Source organism: Natator depressus, chromosome 14, assembly GCF_965152275.1.
Source record: "Natator depressus isolate rNatDep1 chromosome 14, rNatDep2.hap1, whole genome shotgun sequence".
Classification (NCBI taxonomy): domain Eukaryota; kingdom Metazoa; phylum Chordata; order Testudines; family Cheloniidae; genus Natator; species Natator depressus.
Window position 1 is genome coordinate 3,170,064 of NC_134247.1, and position 18,556 is coordinate 3,188,619.

General features: G+C 58.4%; 1 protein-coding gene across 4 annotated transcripts; it reads right to left on the reverse strand.

Moving 5' to 3' along the window:
• Positions 1 to 1,968: 1,968 nt before the first annotated feature.
• On the reverse strand, positions 1,969 to 18,109 carry FAAP100 (FA core complex associated protein 100). Of its 4 annotated transcripts, none has more exons than XM_074970806.1 (10): positions 17,937 to 18,029; positions 17,211 to 17,405; positions 15,082 to 15,200; positions 12,881 to 13,848; positions 10,924 to 11,077; positions 9,117 to 9,910; positions 7,098 to 7,234; positions 5,069 to 5,185; positions 3,373 to 3,462; positions 1,969 to 2,902 (listed from the first exon to the last, which is right to left on the reverse strand). In XM_074970806.1, exons 2-10 carry the CDS (start codon positions 17,373 to 17,375, stop codon positions 2,777 to 2,779), a joined length of 2,670 nt encoding a protein of 889 aa, XP_074826907.1. In that variant the 5' UTR covers positions 17,376 to 17,405; positions 17,937 to 18,029; the 3' UTR covers positions 1,969 to 2,776. The 4 variants fall into 4 exon arrangements, 3 of the variants coding, with proteins under 3 accessions (XP_074826907.1, XP_074826908.1, XP_074826906.1); XM_074970807.1 differs by having other exon boundaries at positions 1,970 to 2,902; positions 3,373 to 3,459; positions 18,011 to 18,109; XM_074970805.1 differs by having other exon boundaries at positions 1,970 to 2,902; positions 18,011 to 18,109.
• Positions 18,110 to 18,556: the final 447 nt, after the last annotated feature.

The following is an 18,556-nucleotide window of genomic DNA, read 5'->3' on the forward strand; positions in this document are numbered from 1 at the left end:
CACTGCTGGCCAAAGCATCCAATCAGCTGCCAAGCCAGGGGCCTGGCTTGTGATTCTGTGAGGCCCTGGCTGGCACGTCAGGTAGGGGGGCCCTCATGGCAGGGAGGGGAGAGCAGGGGTTTGCATCCGGACATCTGTATGCAAATAAAATCCCCTGGCAGGGCAGAGCCCAGCCTGCTACGCTGGTGCCCAGGGCAGGTGGTCATGCCTGCAGCCAAGGCTGCAGGTGCCCAGTTCCCAGCAGGGGAACAAGAATTAATTTCTTCCTTTGGGTGGTTGTAATTGAGCAGGTGGAGACAAGTGTGTGCACAGGGCCAGGCGCCCGGACGCCTGGGTTCTATTCCTAGCTCTGCTACTGGTGAGGATGTGTGAACAAGAACGAACCTGGATTGGCTCTCAGCACCCAGGCTTGCGACCAGTCCATGAACGGCGCTCCGCAGGGCAGCCCCATGCCAGAACCCGGGAGTACCTGGGCTGCTCAGCCCCCTCCCGCTGCAGGGCAGCCGCGCATGGAAGCTGTCTGAGCAAGGAGCTTCTCCCTGGCAGGGGCCAGCGGGGTGGAACAGCGTGTGCTCTGCCCGCTCCTGCAGCTGGCCCGGCCCATCTGTAAGCACACGGCACGCCCCGAATACAGCAGGCACCAGCAAAGCGCTGCTTTGGCAGCTCAGCAGAACTCATCTCTCTGGGCTCGCTCGTCTCTGCCTGGCAGTTGGCCGAGATCCAATCAGGTTAGCCCTGCAGGGGACTGCAAAGACCCAGAGACCCAGATCTGTCAGCTCTGACTCTGTACCAAGTGCAGCAGAGACGGGAGAGGATCAGTGCTAGGGCAGGAGGGAGTGAAGGCAGCGGGGTGGATAATCACATCAGACAGAACCCAGCGCAGCCTGCCCACCATTAACCTTTCCAAACCCCAGCCTGCTGCCCCCTGCCAGTGACACGGCCACAGTGCCAGGGCTTGGTGCCGACAGCAACCAGCATGGCCATGGGCTGCCGCCTCCTGCCACTGGCTCTCTTCTGCCCAGGGCCAGCCCTCCGGGCACTGCCTGGCACTGTGCTGAGGCTGCCCACTACGGCAAGGTCACTGCAGAACAAAGCTCCCACGCTGCCAACAGAAAGGGGCGTGAGCCACGGGAGGGGCACTAGGGCCAGGTACTGTGCTCAGAGGTGAGGCGCAGGAGGAAGGTGTGTGCGCACGTGGGGGAGTGTTAGTTTGAGGCCACTGGGACTCCGGGGCCAGGGCAGCAGGCTCCAGCACTCCTTTTCTTAGCCAAGGGGCATGGGAGGTTCCCACAGACCAGCTGTCCGAGCCAGGCACCAGCCAGCCCTCAGCAGGGACAGACCATCTGCAGCTCCCACCCCCTAGAACCAGGAACGCCCTGGGCCCAGTTAGCCCTTTCCATGGCGCCTCCCTTGCCCACACCAAGGCTGCAGGGTCGGGAAGCCCTGGGACGCTGGGTCAGACAGTGCCAGCCAGTGGCAGTGAAGTGGGTAACACCTCACTCCTGCCAGGCTCGCTTTGTTCTCCGAGAGGATCTGGTGCTCAGGGGAGGGAGCCAAGCCCTGGCAGCGCCAGGCTTTGTCTGGCAGGTGCAGAGCAATCACTCCATTGCTCGCTGAGCGGCCTCAAACATCCCTGCCCTGGGAGTACCAAAGGGTACCACGCTGCATGGCAGGCTGGGGACATGGTGTGAGCCAGCAAAGGATTGGAACCCAGGTCTTAGCTTTTCTCCCCTCCCGCAGCTTCCTTCGGGCGCCAGGTCCGGGCGCAAAGGCTGCTCGCGGAGAGTCAACGCACTCAGTGCTCGCGGCCAGCAGAGGGCGCGCTGCTCAGCCCGCGTGCCGGGGAACTGCCCATTGGTCCCTGCTGCCAGCACTGTGCGGGCAAGCGCAGCAGGGCGCCGAGGGGGAAGGAGGCGGCTGCGACGGAAAGGAACGGAGACTGGCACCAGCGGAGCGGCAAAGGGTTGTTTTCAATGGCACACAACAGATTTACGAACACGGGGACATGCTGGCTTGCCGCAGCACGGTGAGCGGGAGGAACCCGCCACCACAGAGCCACGCAGCAGATCCCTTCTAGAAATGACAGCTACCCAAACCCGCCGGTAGAAAAAGGGGCCCCAGGCTGGGGGTGGGAACCCCGGTGAGCCTGTTACTCACACGGCACCCTGAAAGCGAGACACGGGGTAGGGAGGCGTAGCCCTTGTGGGAGGGGAACCAGCCGGAAAGCACCGTGCAGATCCGAGTGCCCGGCCAGGGAGCCGACTCCCGCCTCTGTGCACAGCAAAGTCACGGCCATTGGAACGAGAGAGAAGCTAAACTAGCACGTCTAGTACAATCCCAAACACACCACCTACTCTGGCTGCCGTGCCAGGGAGCCAGCCACACACAACACAGCTCAGCGAGCTCAGCGCCAGGGGACGGCTGGGGCCAGGTCAGCCCTGCCTACACGCCCACCTCAGCGAGGTGCTCTGCGCGGGGTGGGCAGGTGTCCGGAGCCCTGGGAACTCCCCCACGCTGCTTAAAACACATCCACAAAACACACACAACACCCCTGATCTCAGCCTCGGGCATATAAGGCAAGAGCTCCCCCCTCGTGGGGGGGACCTGCACTGCCAGCACCCCCTCCCCAAATCCTCCTCCTTGCAGAATCCTCTCCCCAGTCCTGGCTGGGTTAACGAGCACGCTTGGCTCTGCCCTCCGCTCTGGACCCAAATGAGCACTACATCGAGCCCAGCGTGGAGCTCGCCGGCCCCGGAGTCTAAGGCCGGCCCCGTGCTCACAGGAGGATGAGGCTGGGGTTGCGCAGCTGCCTGTAGACGTGCAGGAGCTTTTCCGCCGTCGCACTCGCTTCGTCCCCGAGGCACAGACGGTCCCGTAGGGACTGCACGTCCTTTAGCAGCATCTGCCAGGCAGAGAGGAGAGGGGTTAGGAAGGCTGGATCTGGTGCTGCCTGCCAGGCCCTGGCCCCTCCACACAGGAGTCCTGCAGCCATACCAGGGCCCAGCTGCAAATGTCAGGGGCAAGTTACGGACCTCATGGCATGTCCTGAAGAGAGCGCACCGGCATCCTGGCGAACACCCCCCACCCCTGCTGCCTCCTGGCTGCCGGGAGCTAAGCTCTCCACGGGACCACGCCGCTCTGGGCCTGGAAGCCTGTGCCAGTCTACTGTGTCTCAGCCTCTGGCTTTGCTGTCCAATAGCAAGGAGCCCCGCCTGCGTGGGCACACGGCAGGGCTCCAGTCGGTGCCTGGGCTCGGAGTTTCATGCCCCGCAGTCCGGGAGACGGGCGTTCTGCCCCACTCTGCGGTTACACGGATGCACTCGCATAATGCACAGATTACCCCCCCACACACACACACGGCACGCTGCCTACCTCGTGATTGGCTTGGATCTGGCGCAGATACTGCATGCGGAGGTCAGGGGGACCGGAGCCCTGGGCCGCCTGCTCCAGCACCAGAGTCTGCTTCAGAACAGAGAACGTGGCATTAGAGGGAGCTGCTTTTACGGTGCACTCTAGGCTTCCCCTAGCCAATGCTTCCCAAGGGAGGGAGCCTCGCTAGGCCAGACACCTCGGGCATGGCTACGGCACTGAGCCGCCTAACCAACGGCTCCTGTCCTCCAGGTGGCTGGAGTTCAGCCAGCCCCCAGGTACTGCTCCTGCTCCAGCACCCATCTTTTTGGGACTCTACCTGCCCAGGGTTGGCCTGCTGTTCCTAGCAGCCATTCCCAGCCTCAGTGCAACAGCATTTGAAACACTCCCCCACCCACCCAGCATAGGTCTGAAAGCATTGCAGCACTCCCACTCCCATTTCTGCTTCTTTCCTGCTTCAGCCTCTGGGCTTTCCAGGCCACAGCCCTCCCCACTGACTGACACCCTTGGCTGCTGCTCCGCCCACAGGGGCTGGGTATTCCTCGCTGCCTCGATTGGCATGCAGGACCCCCGGCACAGGACAGACCTTGGCACACTCTGCAGTTGCCCTGCTCTGCTCCAGCCACACCCTCGTTTCCCCATGTTCCCCTTTAGCCAGGGCTGCAATGCTCCGCACCACGCTAGGAACTGCTGATTATCTGGTGCAGCTTGTGGAAGGAAGCTGGCTCCCCTGGTGGCTACAGGTGCCCCGCTCCATTTAGTCATTGCCCTTAGCACAGCCCACTCTCGGTTCAGGCGGCTACAGCCTCCAGCGGCTTCTAGCCTGGCCTCCAGGGATGGGGAGCGTGTGAGCCAGGCCCAGCCCAATCATGCATTCCCCAGCTAGTGCCCCGCTGATTTCAAGCTGCACTGTACAGTTCTGCCACAGGGTGGTGCCAGAGAGATCCCATTTAAAGCAACTGCTCCAACCCAAACTGCATTAGGGGCCCCACTGACCCCGGGGCTAAGGTAGCTCTGCCTTTGCCATGCTCGGCGCCTTCCCCTGCACAGCACAAGGAGGCAGCAGCCCTAGTTCTGCCGGCTGGTCCCAGCTGCAGGCAGCGCAGTTCCTTGGCTCTAAAGCCCTGGCAGGAGGAGCAGCGGCTGCACTGTGGGCAAGGAGAGGCCATGCACAGTAGCGTACACAGCAACGCCAGTGGCAAGCGGCAGGCTGGAGTCAGTTCTGGGGCCACGCTGGTGGGGAATGTGCCAGGCATCCCATCCCAGCATGCTCGGGGCCTGGGATTACCATGTAATAGCCATGCAGGCTTGGGAGGGACTGCTGGCTGGTCAGCGCAGCCATTCACGCTGTCCACGGGGACCAGCTGGAGCAAGCCCATCCTGGGTGCAACCAGCACAGGCAAGGAGGGGGTAGGACAGGTCCAGGCGATGAGGGTCAGAAGCAGCAGCTCCAGAGAGCTGAAGGGCTGGGGGACACGGGGACCCCAAATTAGCTCAGAACCAGGCCAATGGAGTGACAGAGGCAAAGCTCATTCCCAGCTAAATGACCCCAGAAATAAAGGTGGCTCAAACAAAGCCCAGGGCAGGCTGCAGTAGCCTGTCTCTCTGCAAGGGGCAGCTCCGAGCAGCGTTCCCAGCCAGGCTGGGGCAGCTGCTGTAAGGGTAAGCCCCCTCTCTGTCTGGGGGGTGGGATCTGCACCTGGATGCGCCGGATCACGGCTTGATGCACTCTGCACATATCTGCCAGAGAAGGGCTCTGGATCAGGATCTCCACGGCCTGGATCGGGCCCGCTGGGCAGAGATTGTTCACAGCCACCTGCAAGAGAGAGGAGATCCTTACTGCAAACATTGCCAAGCCACAGGGGTTGTCTGTGTGGGGCTGGGGGGGGCGGCAGACCCCTGGGGTACCCCCTCAGGCCCGACAGCACAACTGTGGATGGAGGAGGGTTAGATGCGGATCCCAACAGCCAGAGAGATCTGTGCTCTAGAGGCAGCAGCATGGGGCATTCACTCCTTGCCCCCACCTGCTCATCTGCACTAGAACACCTCCAGGCTCAGGACAGTAAAAGAGGGGGGACAATTCCCCCAGCTGGCTCAGCCAACAACCTCAGAAGTAAAAGATCATTCAGTCTCCTGAACCGAGACTGCACGGGGGGCCTAGGTAAGTGCAGAGACCCATCGAACTCATGGCGTTTGGACTGGAACCAGCGTGGGACCCAGAAGCGGCAGTACTGCAGTAGGACAGCAGGCTCCAGCCTTGTTCGGTGGCGTACCGAGATGATTTGATGGCCATTCCCCGAAGGATTTAATCCGGGAGGCTTAGCCTGAGCAGAATTAATGCTGGCACTAATCACATTGGCAATATTAACGCTCTCATGCATGAAGCATCTTGAACCAGGTCATTGCCAGCACACGGCCAGCTGGGGCTCTCTCACTGGAGGGTTAACCGGCCACGGCAGGAGAGCCGGTTCGCAATTAGTTTTTTCTTTTGCACGGAGAGAAGGATTTTCGCATTAAGGGAAAAGCCGAAGCAGATCAGACTTAAACCAGCATCCAGCCACATTTCCCCTCACTTTGCAGAATTAGCAAAAGACGGCGAGCCTGATGAGCAGCTACAACTCGAGCTTTGCTGCTTCCTGGCACCCTGGATCCCGCAGCCAAGTCGTGACACCGAATCAGGGCCATCAGGGACAGGGATCAAGCCCAAGTTATGGCAACTCAGCAGGACCAGGTGGGCTGAGCGGAAGAGAAGTTCTTATTCAGACCAGTATTGGCAACAGCAGCCAGACTGGGGAAGGGAGCGCCGGGGGAAGGCACGGAGAAGCAGCCCTCTCAGAGCTGCTGGCTCCATTCACTTTCTAGCTCAGTGCCTGGCATCTGAACTCCTCAGACACGAAGAGACGTAGCCTCAGACCAGGCTGGGAGAGATCATAAGCCCCACAGGCAGAAAGGAGGTTGTGGATTTTAAGGCATCCCACTGGGACCTGGACAGTGCCCTGCTCTGCCAGGCACCTGTGTAAGCTTGGCCAAGGCGCCCACCTACCTGGCAGGGCTGGGCAGTGCAGGCACCACAGGGATGAGGGCCAGATAAGGCCACTGACAGATTTGAAGGATGGCTGAACAGACGCAGAGAGAGCAGGGCTGGGAACTGGTTCCTGATCTCGTTCCTCACCCAAAAGACAATCCCGCTGACAAGGAGCTGTCCCCCCTTCGGGTCTGAGAAGCGAGGAACTCAGCTGACCCCTGGCCACGCCCCACTCCCATAGAAGGCAGGGGGATAGCACAAGCCTTTGAAGCACCCGGGGGGGCAAAGGAGGGGGAACCAGCCAGTTGGGCTTTCAACCATTAGCACACCAGATCCCCAAACCCAGCAATGCAGCCAGTGCCATGCGGCTTTTCACTGACCCCCCCATGAGTGCAGCCCTTGATGCCCATGGGCTTGGGCACCCAGCCCTGGGAGACATGACCAATGGGGGTAACATGGAGTGTGTGAGAGGGGGGTCAGCACTGGGGAGCTGATCCTGGGCTTTGTCAAGCCCTGGACGATGAAGGGACCTAGACCCTTCCTTCCCTCCCCACAGCAGTGGTTCCCTCTGGGTCTCCACACGCAGAGCCAGGCCCCCAGCTTGCCACTGGCTAGTCCCTTGCCACGGGACTCTGGAGCAGAAGCTGGCTCTTCATGGGGTGGGTCGGGGGTTGTTTCCCTGCAGAGCTAACCCATTCCTTGCCTCTCGGACGAGCAGCTGCACCTCGCCTCCATGTGGGGCCAGGCCCCGCACTGCCGACACATCCTGGCCCCTCAGTGCCGCGGCCGCAGTGTTCTCTGCCAGCAGCCACTGCAGAGCAGCGCAGCAGAGCGGGGCTCCTGGGGGAAAGAGGAGAGAAAGCAGAGCCGGTCAGGTGGCTGCACATGCTCCCCTCCGCAGCGGCAGCTGAGGTCTCTCCAAGCACGAGCCTGGCGCCTCCCCCGCACCGCTGTCACGTTAGTCACGCTAAGGGAGCCCACTCGGAGAGGAATGCTGCCTCAGAGCAGGGCTCCCGTGGCATGAGGGAGGGCGGCCACACACGTCACATGAAGGGAGGGACTCAAGGCATCCAGGAAACAAGCCCCCAAACCGTGCTGCAGGATGCCCATAGGAGCAAAGGAGAAAGCAGGGCTGGTGCCCACCTGAGCAGTTCTCAGCAGGACAGACAGGGTAGAACCACGGAGCAGGGGCTGGGCCCTTGCAGCCGCTCCTTTCTGTCAGAGGCAGATCTTTCCCATCCGTTCTCCCAGGGGAAGGGGAGCCGCGGACACAAAGGAGCTGCCACGAGGGCTGGTTGTGTGTGGCCCCAGGACGTTCGCTCTGTTATACACTTCCCCTCCGCAGCTGAGTGGCTGCCCTGTGGCTAGGAGTTCCCACTGCCCCATGAGAGACCCGAAGGTCCCTCTTGCGCAGAACAGGGAGGGTATGTGACAGAGGCAGCCCGCGGGAGGCGCCCATAGTGCCAGTGTGCCAGCCACAGGAGTATGGTGGGGTTAACGCCACCCCAGGCCGATTTTCACTTCTCTGAGATCAGTGTTCAGCTCTGGCTAACTGCGCCACCGGAGCGAATGCTCCAATCATGCTGCTGCGCTCCACGAACTGGCCTGACTGATGGACCCTGCTCAGGAAGCCAGAGCGGGAAGCGCATTGGCAGAGCTGTGTAGGCAAGGTCTGCATCACGCCTGGACACACACTGTCCAGTTCCTTCACCCTCACCCGCGTTGAAACCCACTGTCCATCTCCTACCCACTCCGCTAGGACACAGCTCTAGGTTACTCCAACGGTGCCTTCACCCACAGCCACTTAGAGAGATTAACACAAAGGAGAGGGTGAGTCCTGGCATAGCCAACAGCCCAGCAGGAGACAGACCACCTGCTCTTCCCCATGGAGAGGGGTGGTGACCCCACGTACTGGCCAAGAAGAGATGCCACCCACTACAGCAGGCCTGGATGGGCTCCAGGAGGGGCAGCAGGAATGGAATTCCAGCCCCTGGTTTCCAGACTGGTGGGGCTAGTACATGTCCATGGGTGCCTGTCGGGACTGACCATGTTCCTAGCCCTAGCCTCACAGCTCAGAGCGGCAGACATGGACCAAGAGCGTTTACACACAGAAACCCTCCTTGGCCCAGCACGTGGCTGTGGCTCCTTCTGCCCAGAGAGGCCAGTCCCCACACGAAGGTTAGCTCCGTCGAGGACGGCTCTCTCCTGCCAGATTGCACAGCAATGGCCATGCTGCACAAGTCCAATGCAAGGGAATGCTATGTCACAAGCTCATGATCCAGGGGGATGGGGCACAAAATCCTGGTTTATGATAGTCAAGAATTAGCAAAAAGCATCTGCAGTGCCAGGCAGCTGGCCTGGGTCTGGGCTTCTCGCTGCAGACACAGCTAGGACAGAGCACGACTTGGGCAACCCTCATCTGATCCGCAAAGATGGTATTTAAACACCCAGGCAGGCCAGCCACAAAGCTCCCACAAGCCTCAACATTCGTTATCTGTGGCCAAGCAGCCCCCAAAGAGCTACACCCTGGAAACAAGACAAATCAAAGAGCGTCTGAGTGTCCGAAGTGAATGACTTCTGGAAAGCGATCACAGAGCCCAGCCCTGCAGGGGGAATGACTGCAGCAAATCCACCCCAGGACAATGCTGCCTGGACAGAAACACGCACTACGACTGGCCAGCCACTCTCTAGGGATCAATAACCACCCAGGAGAATTACCAACCTTCACAGAAGCTCTTCAATGCATTTTTCACCAGCTCCGATGACACCTTGATAGAAGCCACTGATGGGGCCAGATACTCATCTCCTAGGGTGTCCGGTGCCTTGGGAAGCAGCTGGTCACTGACTTCCGCGCTGCTGGGATCAGACTGCACTCTGGATACTTTCAGGAAGGTCTCCACCGGGTCTGACAGGGTGGCGATGGAAGGAGGGGCTCCAGGCACCGTGCTGTCATCCAGACGAAGGCACTGCAAGATGTCGATGGTGCATTCGCTCAGGGGCAGGCAGATCCCTTCTTTGTCTGGGGAAAGGCCAGGAGAGTCATCAGGAAGCAGGTCGTCCAGTGACTCATAGGAGTCCGACGCACTGTCCAGAATCTCTCGCAGGCTGTAGAAGAGAGCACAGGAGATGGTCAGAGGCAGCTCCAACTTGGTGCCTTCGGCTGAGCCGAGCGGCAGCGTCACCTCCCTCTTGCTCCCAGGGAGGAGCTGGTCGATTGGAAAGGTGAACGTGGTGGCCGATTCAGCAGACTCTTCGTCGAAGGCACAGGAGCTCGTGAACAGCTGAACACAGAGGGTCCAGCCTTGCTCCAGGCTGCATTCGCTTGGGTTCTCCAACACGCAGGAGACGGTCCAGGTATCTCGAAGCAGCAGGCGGCTCCAGCTGGCGGTAACCGTGCAAGTGACGGGCTTCCGGCCATCTTGGTTGGACAGTAACGCAGCACTCACATTCAGCACCTGGTTCAGGCTCGTCAGCGCTCGGTTCTTCTGGTCCACGGCCTTTTTCAGGAAAGAAACTCTGTGGGGAGCAGGGGGAGAAGAGAGCTCACTTCCCACAGAGGTAATGGCTTTGGGACACATAGAGCTAACGAATCAGAAACCCAGCCACGCGACATGGCCAAAGGCTAGCACGCAAGGCTACACACACCCAGGGCAAGTGGCACTCACACTAAGGTGGAGAAGCCAAACTTCCATGGATCATTTCATGAGCGCTTCTAAACTCCCCCGGACACCACTGCTCTGGAACGTCAACAGCCAAGAGCACTGGGCAGGCCGAGTGCCCCGTCAGCCCTAGAACTCTCCTGGGACCTGGCCAGCCACAGCATTGCTGCTCACAAGGATTTGGTGCCCCAATCGCCCCCTTTCACATGCGACACCAGATCAACTGAGCTGACCCAGGCTAACGCAGACTGAGGCTGTGTGATCCCACTCCCAGCCGCTTGCCCAGGAAGGCTCCTGATTTCAGCCGTGGCTACAAGAGACAGCAGTACCAAAAGCTGTGGCGGCTACAAAAGCAGCTCACAACCAAGGCAGGTACCTGGAGCTCTAGGAAACAAACATACACAAACCCCAAGGAGAGAGACTGGTTTAAAATAAGGCACAGATGAACGTCCAGGCCTAAGGCACACATCTGCCCTGCACGGGATCCCGAAATGGTCATCCACTTTGGGATGCTTGGGAGTGACTGGCATCTTGCCCTCCCACCTTCTGTTGCAGAGGCTGTAAGCAACATGCCATTCTCGGCATACAAGAGCTCTCTGGTTTGAAGGGAAAAGGGCAGCAAACAGCACCGGCTGTAAACAAGGCTTTTATTATCCCACGGGGCTGGGGGCTTCCTCCCAGGCTGTCTCGAGGGGACCCGAATCACTCAGGAAAGGCAAATGTTTGAGCACTGCAGCCAACTAATAAAAGCACTTTACTGCTAACCTCTGAGCTAGGAGCTGAGGCAGGAGAATCTAGTTCACTTCCAATAAAACCTAGGAGCTCACAAACAAACAGCCCACTCACACCCATTAGCGCGCTGCCCTTTACCTCTCCGAGACATTGCCTATCCCAGACAGCAGTTCCTTTATCCTTTGGCCAGCTTTTTCTGGGGTCAGCCTGACGGGATGGGGGTCATCAGGACTGCATAAGTCACAGCTCATCAGTCGGCCTTTAGCAGACAGAGCCAACAGCTCCGAGTCACCTGAGAGGCACACACACACACACACACAGAGAACCAGGTTAGCTGTCAGCAAACAGACTAGGACATCACACACAGCTCCCCGATGCAACTAGGGAGCAGCGGCGGACAGCCACGGGAGCGAAGACAGACGGGTGGGATGTCAGTCATTCTGGCTGGGCCCTGCACCCAGCCCTGAGAGAGAGAAGCCATTCCCCCTGAAGTCTGCAGGGACAACTGCACAGCCCTGCCTGGGGCGCGCAGACTGTACCACCTCAACAAGACAGCTCGGAGGGGAAGCTGTGGTGTGAGGAGGCAAACGCCTTTTGCATACAGGGCTGTGGGTGTAACTCTGCCGAGGAGTGTCCCTACATAACGAGGCATTCCCTTCCAGGAGCAGTTTGGGGAATGGGGAGCTACTTCTCTCATCATAATGTCATTACTGCAGGCTCACCCCCTCCCACCCATATCCAGGGCCACCCCAAAATATCAGGTGTCCTACAACAGGAATTTGGAGAGCAGTAGACACAGACTGCGAATGACTGTCGACGGGCTACAACGGGAAACCAAATACACAGAATGTTACACGGCATGCCCACAAAGAGTGCACCCCCAAGCCACCACCCCCTGCAGGCAGTTCCTGCAGGGCAGCTTCCTGCAGGTGGGATGCACTCTCTCTGCTCCTGCCCCTTCCCTCACTTGCTCTATTACCAGGGACACATGCACGGGAAGTGGCTCCATGCTGCCCACTGCTCCTTCCCTGCCCAGGGTCCCAGAATGCTCCAGGTAGCCGTGACGTCAAGAGCCGGGCGGCACGTCAGGATGACGACATCAGCTGCAGAATACGCAGCAGGAGCACACGTGCTACGAGGGTGCAAAGAGCCTGTTTCCATGCAGGAGCCCTCTGTGATCAGGAGACACGCTCAGGCTACGTGTACAACTAACTGCTGTTGGTGCGGGCTGCTCCCCGAGTTCTGCAGAGGTGCCAGCAGCGCATTGCCTCGCCCCACTTGTTCATGCTTTGGACGTTTGCTTTGGCAAATGCCACCTTACCCTCTTGCCGATTCTTTAGTGCCCATGTGTTCACAAAGCCACCAGATTATGGGGCTCAGGTAAGAGCTAACAGGGCTCCCTAGGTCCTCCTCTGCCCCCATCTCTATGCACGGCAGAGAGCAGTGGGAACCAGAGCACTTTGGACTGTCTCCAGAATGCTGCTCAGGCCTGGTCTACAAAAGCACCCGACTCTGAGAAGGCAACACACCTGCTTCCCCAGCCCTCACTGGGAAGCAACGGACGGACACAGAGCTGTCAGGCAGAAGAAGGAAAGGAGCTTACGGACTCTGAACGGCTGTGTCTGGAGCTCTTCACTGTGGAGCCCTTTGTCCAGCCAGCCACGGTGTTTGTAAATTGCCTTTTGGGAAGCTTTTCGCTTAGGTCGATTTGGACTTGCCCCCAGCGCCACTCCACGCAGGATCCTACCTCTGACAGACACAGCAGCCCCAGGTCCTCTTTATAGAGAGCACAACCCCTCCGACCGTGACCACACCGCCTACTGCTCCAAGGTGGGAGAGACACCCACACAAGGGACACCACAAAGACAGCCACATGGGGAGTTGATCTCTGAACACACATGACATTGCCTCTCCGTCCAATTCCTGGCTCGGCATGCTTGATGTAAACAACTTACAATAACGAGGGTGAGCCAATGGAAGCCGGACCTTTAACGAGGAATGGTGGAGAGGCAGAAACGGGAATACGCAGTTAGGACAAAGCTATTCCTGCCTATTTCAGCCCCAAGAATGACAATTTTTTTACTGCTGGCAGTACCTTCTGAGGCCCGAGAAGACAAGGAAAGCGCCACAACGCTACAGATACTTAAACTGGCTGGAGACAGAACGGGAGGCAGGACGTAGGCAGTGTTATCTATGCTCTCGGGGTCGGAAGCGTTGCTGACCCAATCCAGGTCGACCGCGGAGATGTCCGAATGTGTGCTGTAATACATCCGGCTGCCGCCACCACACGCAGCGCACAGGATGGGCCCTTGCAGGTAGTACTCCCTGACCTCTGGGACCTTGGCCTCTTCTCCCCGCTCTGCCTTCATGGCCACCATCTTGCCGTAGTGCCCGACCACCACAACGCAGTCGCAACCTGAGTCTCCAAACAGCTGCTGGTCATCGGGATCGTCCAGGGCTTTGTGTTCTGTTCTCAAGGCTCCAATGAAGACAACAGGCTCTTCCAGATGGTGAAGGATCTTCACAGGCGGAGCCTGGCCTGCAACCTCACTGCAGGCATCAACGGCTTCAGACGCATTGAGGGCCTTCAGCGGCACGCTGCACAGCTGCCCGTCCGGGAAGCCACAGAGAATCATGGGAGAGTCAAGCATGGCAGCGTCTATGCCGAAGAGCAGGCTGAAGAGGGGCTCCTCCAGCGTGAACCCCCCCGAGCACCACAGGCCCTCCCCGGGCCCGGCTGTGCCTGGCGCAGATGCACAACACAAGACAGGAAGGAAGCGCGAGGTCAGCGCATCCCCGTCGTCTCTGGTTTGGTCACAGGTGGAGAATCCCACCTGGCTGATTTGCCGGCATGGCTGGCTCTCCTGATCGGGGTCCAGAAGCACATGGAGTTTCATCCACCACTGGCCCTGAGCCTGGGACAGGGTGACAAGAACATCGGTCAGCAGATTGAAGGTGCACAGCGTGACGTCTGGGATGATGCAGGCGTCTGAGTCTACGGGGAAGACGCTGGAAGGGCAAGCGTCGTCTTTGCCATCGCCGCCATCAGTCTGCTTCATTAACCTTCAAGCAAACAGGGAAAAGCTTTCAGTCAAGCCATAGGGCAAAGTCAGCGCTTTCTTAGGTCGCCTCTCGCCCGCGCACTTACAGACAAGCTTACAAAAGGAGCATCCGCTTCAAGGAACTGCATTGGGTGCGGTGATCTGGAGAGAGCAGGAAGAGCCAATGCTCCGGAGGGACGTGTGATTTGGAAAGCCTTAACCATTTCAGTAACTTATGGGTGCATGAGGACGTGATGGAGGGCACCTGACCCCGCCATCCCACTCCTCTGCTATCCCACAACACGAGTGGCTGCTGGGTGCATGCATGCTGAAAGGATGAAGCACAGATGCCAGACACAAGGCTGTCTGCATGGGCAGTACCGGTCTAGTCACACAGCCTCAGGACTTTAACATCTAATCAATCACACAAACTGCGAACCAGCTAACCTAAGGGGACTGGCTAACATAAGGGGAACCATGATCTTGTGCTTCGAGCTGACCCCTGGTGGAGTTAGATAGATTTTCCCTTCTCCCAACACAAAGCACTGCACAGGGGGCTAGGAGCAGGGCTGGGCTGCCTTTGAAGCACCAGGAACCAATCAATGCAAGATGCAAGTCACCACTCTCAATGGACCGGGGGTCTGACATGTGGATGAGATTTACTGCGGGGACAGTGCAAAACCAGCCTGGGAGCTGAGCCTTTTTTGTTTTTTTAATGGATTTTAACAAACACGCCTTGAAGCAAGCAGACACCCTCACACCAGAAGGGCAGCCCCATTGGGAGGGCCAACCCTCTGCCCCATCAGCTCCCCATGGATCACGGGAAGGGGGGGCACCCCCACCACTTATCATGAGTAAGTGAGGCAGACTAGCAGCATAGCATGGTAGAGAGCACACCGCATGGGCAGGGCGCCGGGAGACACTGTGCTGCCAGGGGTTTGGTTCTTTTAGGGTGACTCAGAAGAGCAGGTGTTTCCCCTCTGAAATGTAAACACCGCGGCAGTTCCTTCAGGACACGGGGTAACCACACAGCGGGTGGGGGCAAACAGGAGGAATGTGAAGACGGTCATATGGAAATCTTGGGGTCGGGAATGCTTGGAGACCACCAACCTTCAGGATGACCCCTAGACTCCAACCAGGTCTCGCTGCACAGCGCTGGAAGCATGTGTCATTAAACCACCTGCTACTCTCGTTAGGACTTTAACGAGCAGAGTTAAACTTCATTGTCCCTGCCAGGCTGCGTCCCAAGTCTCACCTGCTCTGCTGGTCCAGGGATACACAGTAAATGCCATTTCCGGCACACAGGATGTAGAGCTGCCTACGAAGGGGGAGGAGTTCCACATGCCAAACTTGATCGGGAAACCTGTAGATGGCCTAGATATCAAAAAGGGAAAGAGAATGTCAGTTTCATGCAGCAGTGAGGGAGGCTGGGGGAAAGGTTGCTCCTGGTTTTTAAGCAGCTTCCCAGCTGCTCCTGCAAGAGCTCACCACAGGGACACAACCTATCAGAGCAGCACCAAACAGAAACAAAAGGCATTGGGGCCACCTAGCCAATGCCAGCTATCACAATCCCGCCTCCCCTTAAGCAGCCACACATCCAGCATCACCGCTGTAGTGTGTAAAGACAAGACCCGCAAAACATCAACGGAACAATGCCACTTACACTGATGGAGAATGTGGCCTCTCGAGTCTCCCCAGTGCTTACTCGAGAACCGTATATACAAGTACGGATGCGGTGATAACCAGCCAGCGCTGCATGAGGTACCGAGTTACGCTCAGCATTCTGTACATGCACTTGGACAAGTGATGCTTGTGAGAACATACATGTGTGATTGCAGGCATGTCAAAACTAGCCATTCAACACAAACATATGCAACCTTCCTATGAGCAAACATCTCTCACATGAATAAAGGAAACATCCTTTTCTATTAGCTGGACCATATTTTCTGCTGCTGAGGATGCACATACAGAACAAGTGCAAGTTAAAACAGCCATTTTCTGAATATACTAATTGCCAGGAGTAAAACCATTAATGGGCAATATTGCATGTGTACTTCTAAATTCAAAACAATCATTTTAAGACATGGCATGGCATTCTTCACTGCCAGTCTAAATGGTTGTGTAGTTGCTGCTCTGTGCTGTAAGCAGGTGACATTTCACCCCAGAGGTGGCTGCACTGCTCCCGTGATGGAAGCAGTTGTAGCTCGTACAGCGTTTTGGGACAAGTGGTACTATAGAAATGGAAGATCATTATCGCCGGATTGAAAGAGTGTCATTCGTACACACACACACACACACACACACACACACAAATTCAAAGCAAACATTCAGTGTTTTATGCTAGCTGAGGATAGAAAAAAGAAAAATTCAAAACCCAGAGATGACCTACTTCCTTGAGAAAGAAAGAAAACATGTAGGAGGCTAATCCTGGTATCTCACTGATGGCTTCCTTAGAAATGATAAAAAGAATAAATTAAAAAAGATGACATGTCTAACAGGGTGCTAAGGCTGCTGCTTATCACAGCAAAGAAAAGGGAAAAATCAATGGCATACAAAACCCAAAAACCGTCATCTTGTTGAAAAAAGGAAAAAAATCTTTCAATAATTTAATTAAACGGTTTGTCCCAGGAAATGAGGGAAAAGGTCAAAGAGCACCCTTTATTCGCCAATGAAAAGGTTATTTGAAGCCAGACTAGCAGAGTTTGGGTTTCAAACTATCAGTGAAATATTAAACTGGACACACATGGAGCTAGACTTGTGAAAACAGATGGAGGAGGCCAGCTTGCTAGTCATTGGTGGCAGGAACTATGTCCAAGATTTTCAAACCTGAGTGTCTAGGCTCCTAAACAAGTGGCCTAATTTCACGAGTGCTGAGAACCCAGAACCCCCAATGACTTTGATGGGCACTCTGTACTTTTGAAAATCAGTCCACTAAGGACTTTGGAGCCAGGCTTTAGGCAAGGTTTGTCCTTGTCCTTGCCCTGTGCCTTGATATGAAAAAAATCCTAGAAGCTACAGAAAGTCACTGATGCTTCAGCCATGCTCCCCTAGGAGCGGAGGACATGTCTACAGAGCACTCACTGTGTGGCAAACGGGGGCATAAGTTGGCAGTGTCCCAGCCTGCCCACACCGTTCAGCTGTGTGGATCCTACTCCTACACGCTAAAAGTTCCTTAGTGCGCACTGATGTACTTGTACTGTGGTTTTCCCTTCTCTCAATGTGAGCACATCACTTCTAATGTCCGGCTTCAGCCCCTCTCCAGGGGCCTGTGTTGGCTGCAGAGTTACCCCGGGTGTGGGCACCTGGGCTAGCCCAGCCCGGGGGAGAATGGCTACTTTACGCCACGACCCATCACTGCAGTCCCGGCGCAGGCTGGGTGCTCACCTTCAGCACCTTCCCTTCCTGGTCATACACATAGACGAACTCGCTGCCGTTGGAGAGGTAGATCTCGTTCTCGTGGCACAGCACTCGGGGCTTGCCCGCAGCCAGCCCCCCGACCGGGCAGCAGAACCCAGCCAGGTAATCCACCCTGTGGCCCACGTGCGCCATCCTCCTGCCGGATGGGCACCCGGTGCCAACCTGGGGGGAGGGAACGGAGACGGTTATCGGAAGGGCGGGAGCCTGACTGAGCCCATCCCAGAGCCCCATGGGGGGGTGGGGAGGCAAAGAGCACAGCTCTGTTCCAAGGCGTGCTGGGTTCTTTCCCGTGGGGGGGGCAATGTCCGCCCACCCCCACGCTGCGGGGGGCACCCCAACGGGTCCTCCCCCGCCAGGAGCCCCAGCTGCCAACAAGCAAAAACCCCATAAAGGAGACGCCGCCCCTGGGAACTGTTCCAGATGGGGGGAGGAGGGGAGAAAATCTGTGCGCCCACGACCCCCCCAACCTCCTGCCCCCGCGGCCCCCCAACCTCCTGCCCCCCCGGGAGGGGCCCTGCGCCCGCGGCCCCCCCAACCTCCTGCCCCCCCGGGAGAGGCCCTGCGCCCGCGGCCCCCCCAACCTCCTGCCCCCCCGGGAGGGGCCCTGCGCCCGCGGCCCCCCCAACCTCCTGCCCCCCCGGGAGGGGCCCTGCGCCCGCGGCCCCCCCAACCTGCGCCCGCGGCCCCCCCAACCTGCGCCCCAGGGCCCCCTCCCAGCCCGACCCGCGCCCCCTCAGGCCGCCCGGGGGCTTCGGGGCCGCAGGTACCGGGGCGGAGGCGTCTCCGCTTTACGGCTCCCTCCGCGGCCGCCGCAATGGGGCGGGGGGGTGTTTGCGACAGGCCGTAAATCGGGAAGGGCTGCAGGGGGCGGGGCTCGCTGTGACACCCCCGGGGCGGGGCAGCCAGGGTCCGCCCATTTTCCTGCAAGCCCAAAGCCAGGGAGAGAACCCAGGAGTCCTGGCTCCCCGCCCCGCTCCCCCCCCCCCCCCCGTAACCCACTCCCCTCCCAGAGCCAGGGAGAGAACCCAGAAGTCCTGGCTCCCTGCCCCCCCCCCATAACCACCAGCCCCCACTCCCCTCCCAGAGCCAGGGAGAGAACCCAGGAGTCCTGGCTCCCTGCCCCGCCCCCCCCACCATAACCACCAGCCCCCACTTCCCTCCCAGAGTCCTGGCTCCCTGCCCCCCACATGCACTGTAACCACTAGCCCCCACTCTCTTCCCACAGCAAGGGAGAGAACCCAGGAGTCCTGTCTCCCTGCCCCCCACATGCCCTGTAACCACTAGACCCCACTCCTATCCCACAGCAAGGGAGA

What these genes read in the sequence shown, in the direction of transcription:
- FAAP100 (XM_074970806.1), bottom strand. Translation starts at nt 17,375, where the DNA reads ATGGCGCACGTGGGCCACAGGGTGGATTACCTGGCTGGGTTCTGCTGC. An exon ending in GTCTTCTCGGGCCTCAGAAG is followed by an intron (nt 11,078 to 12,880) that starts GTACTGCCAGCA and finishes TGTGCCTCTCAG; the next exon opens with GTGACTCGGAGCTGTTGGCT. An exon ending in ATAGGCAATGTCTCGGAGAG is followed by an intron (nt 9,911 to 10,923) that starts GTAAAGGGCAGC and finishes TGCTCCCCACAG; the next exon opens with AGTTTCTTTCCTGAAAAAGG.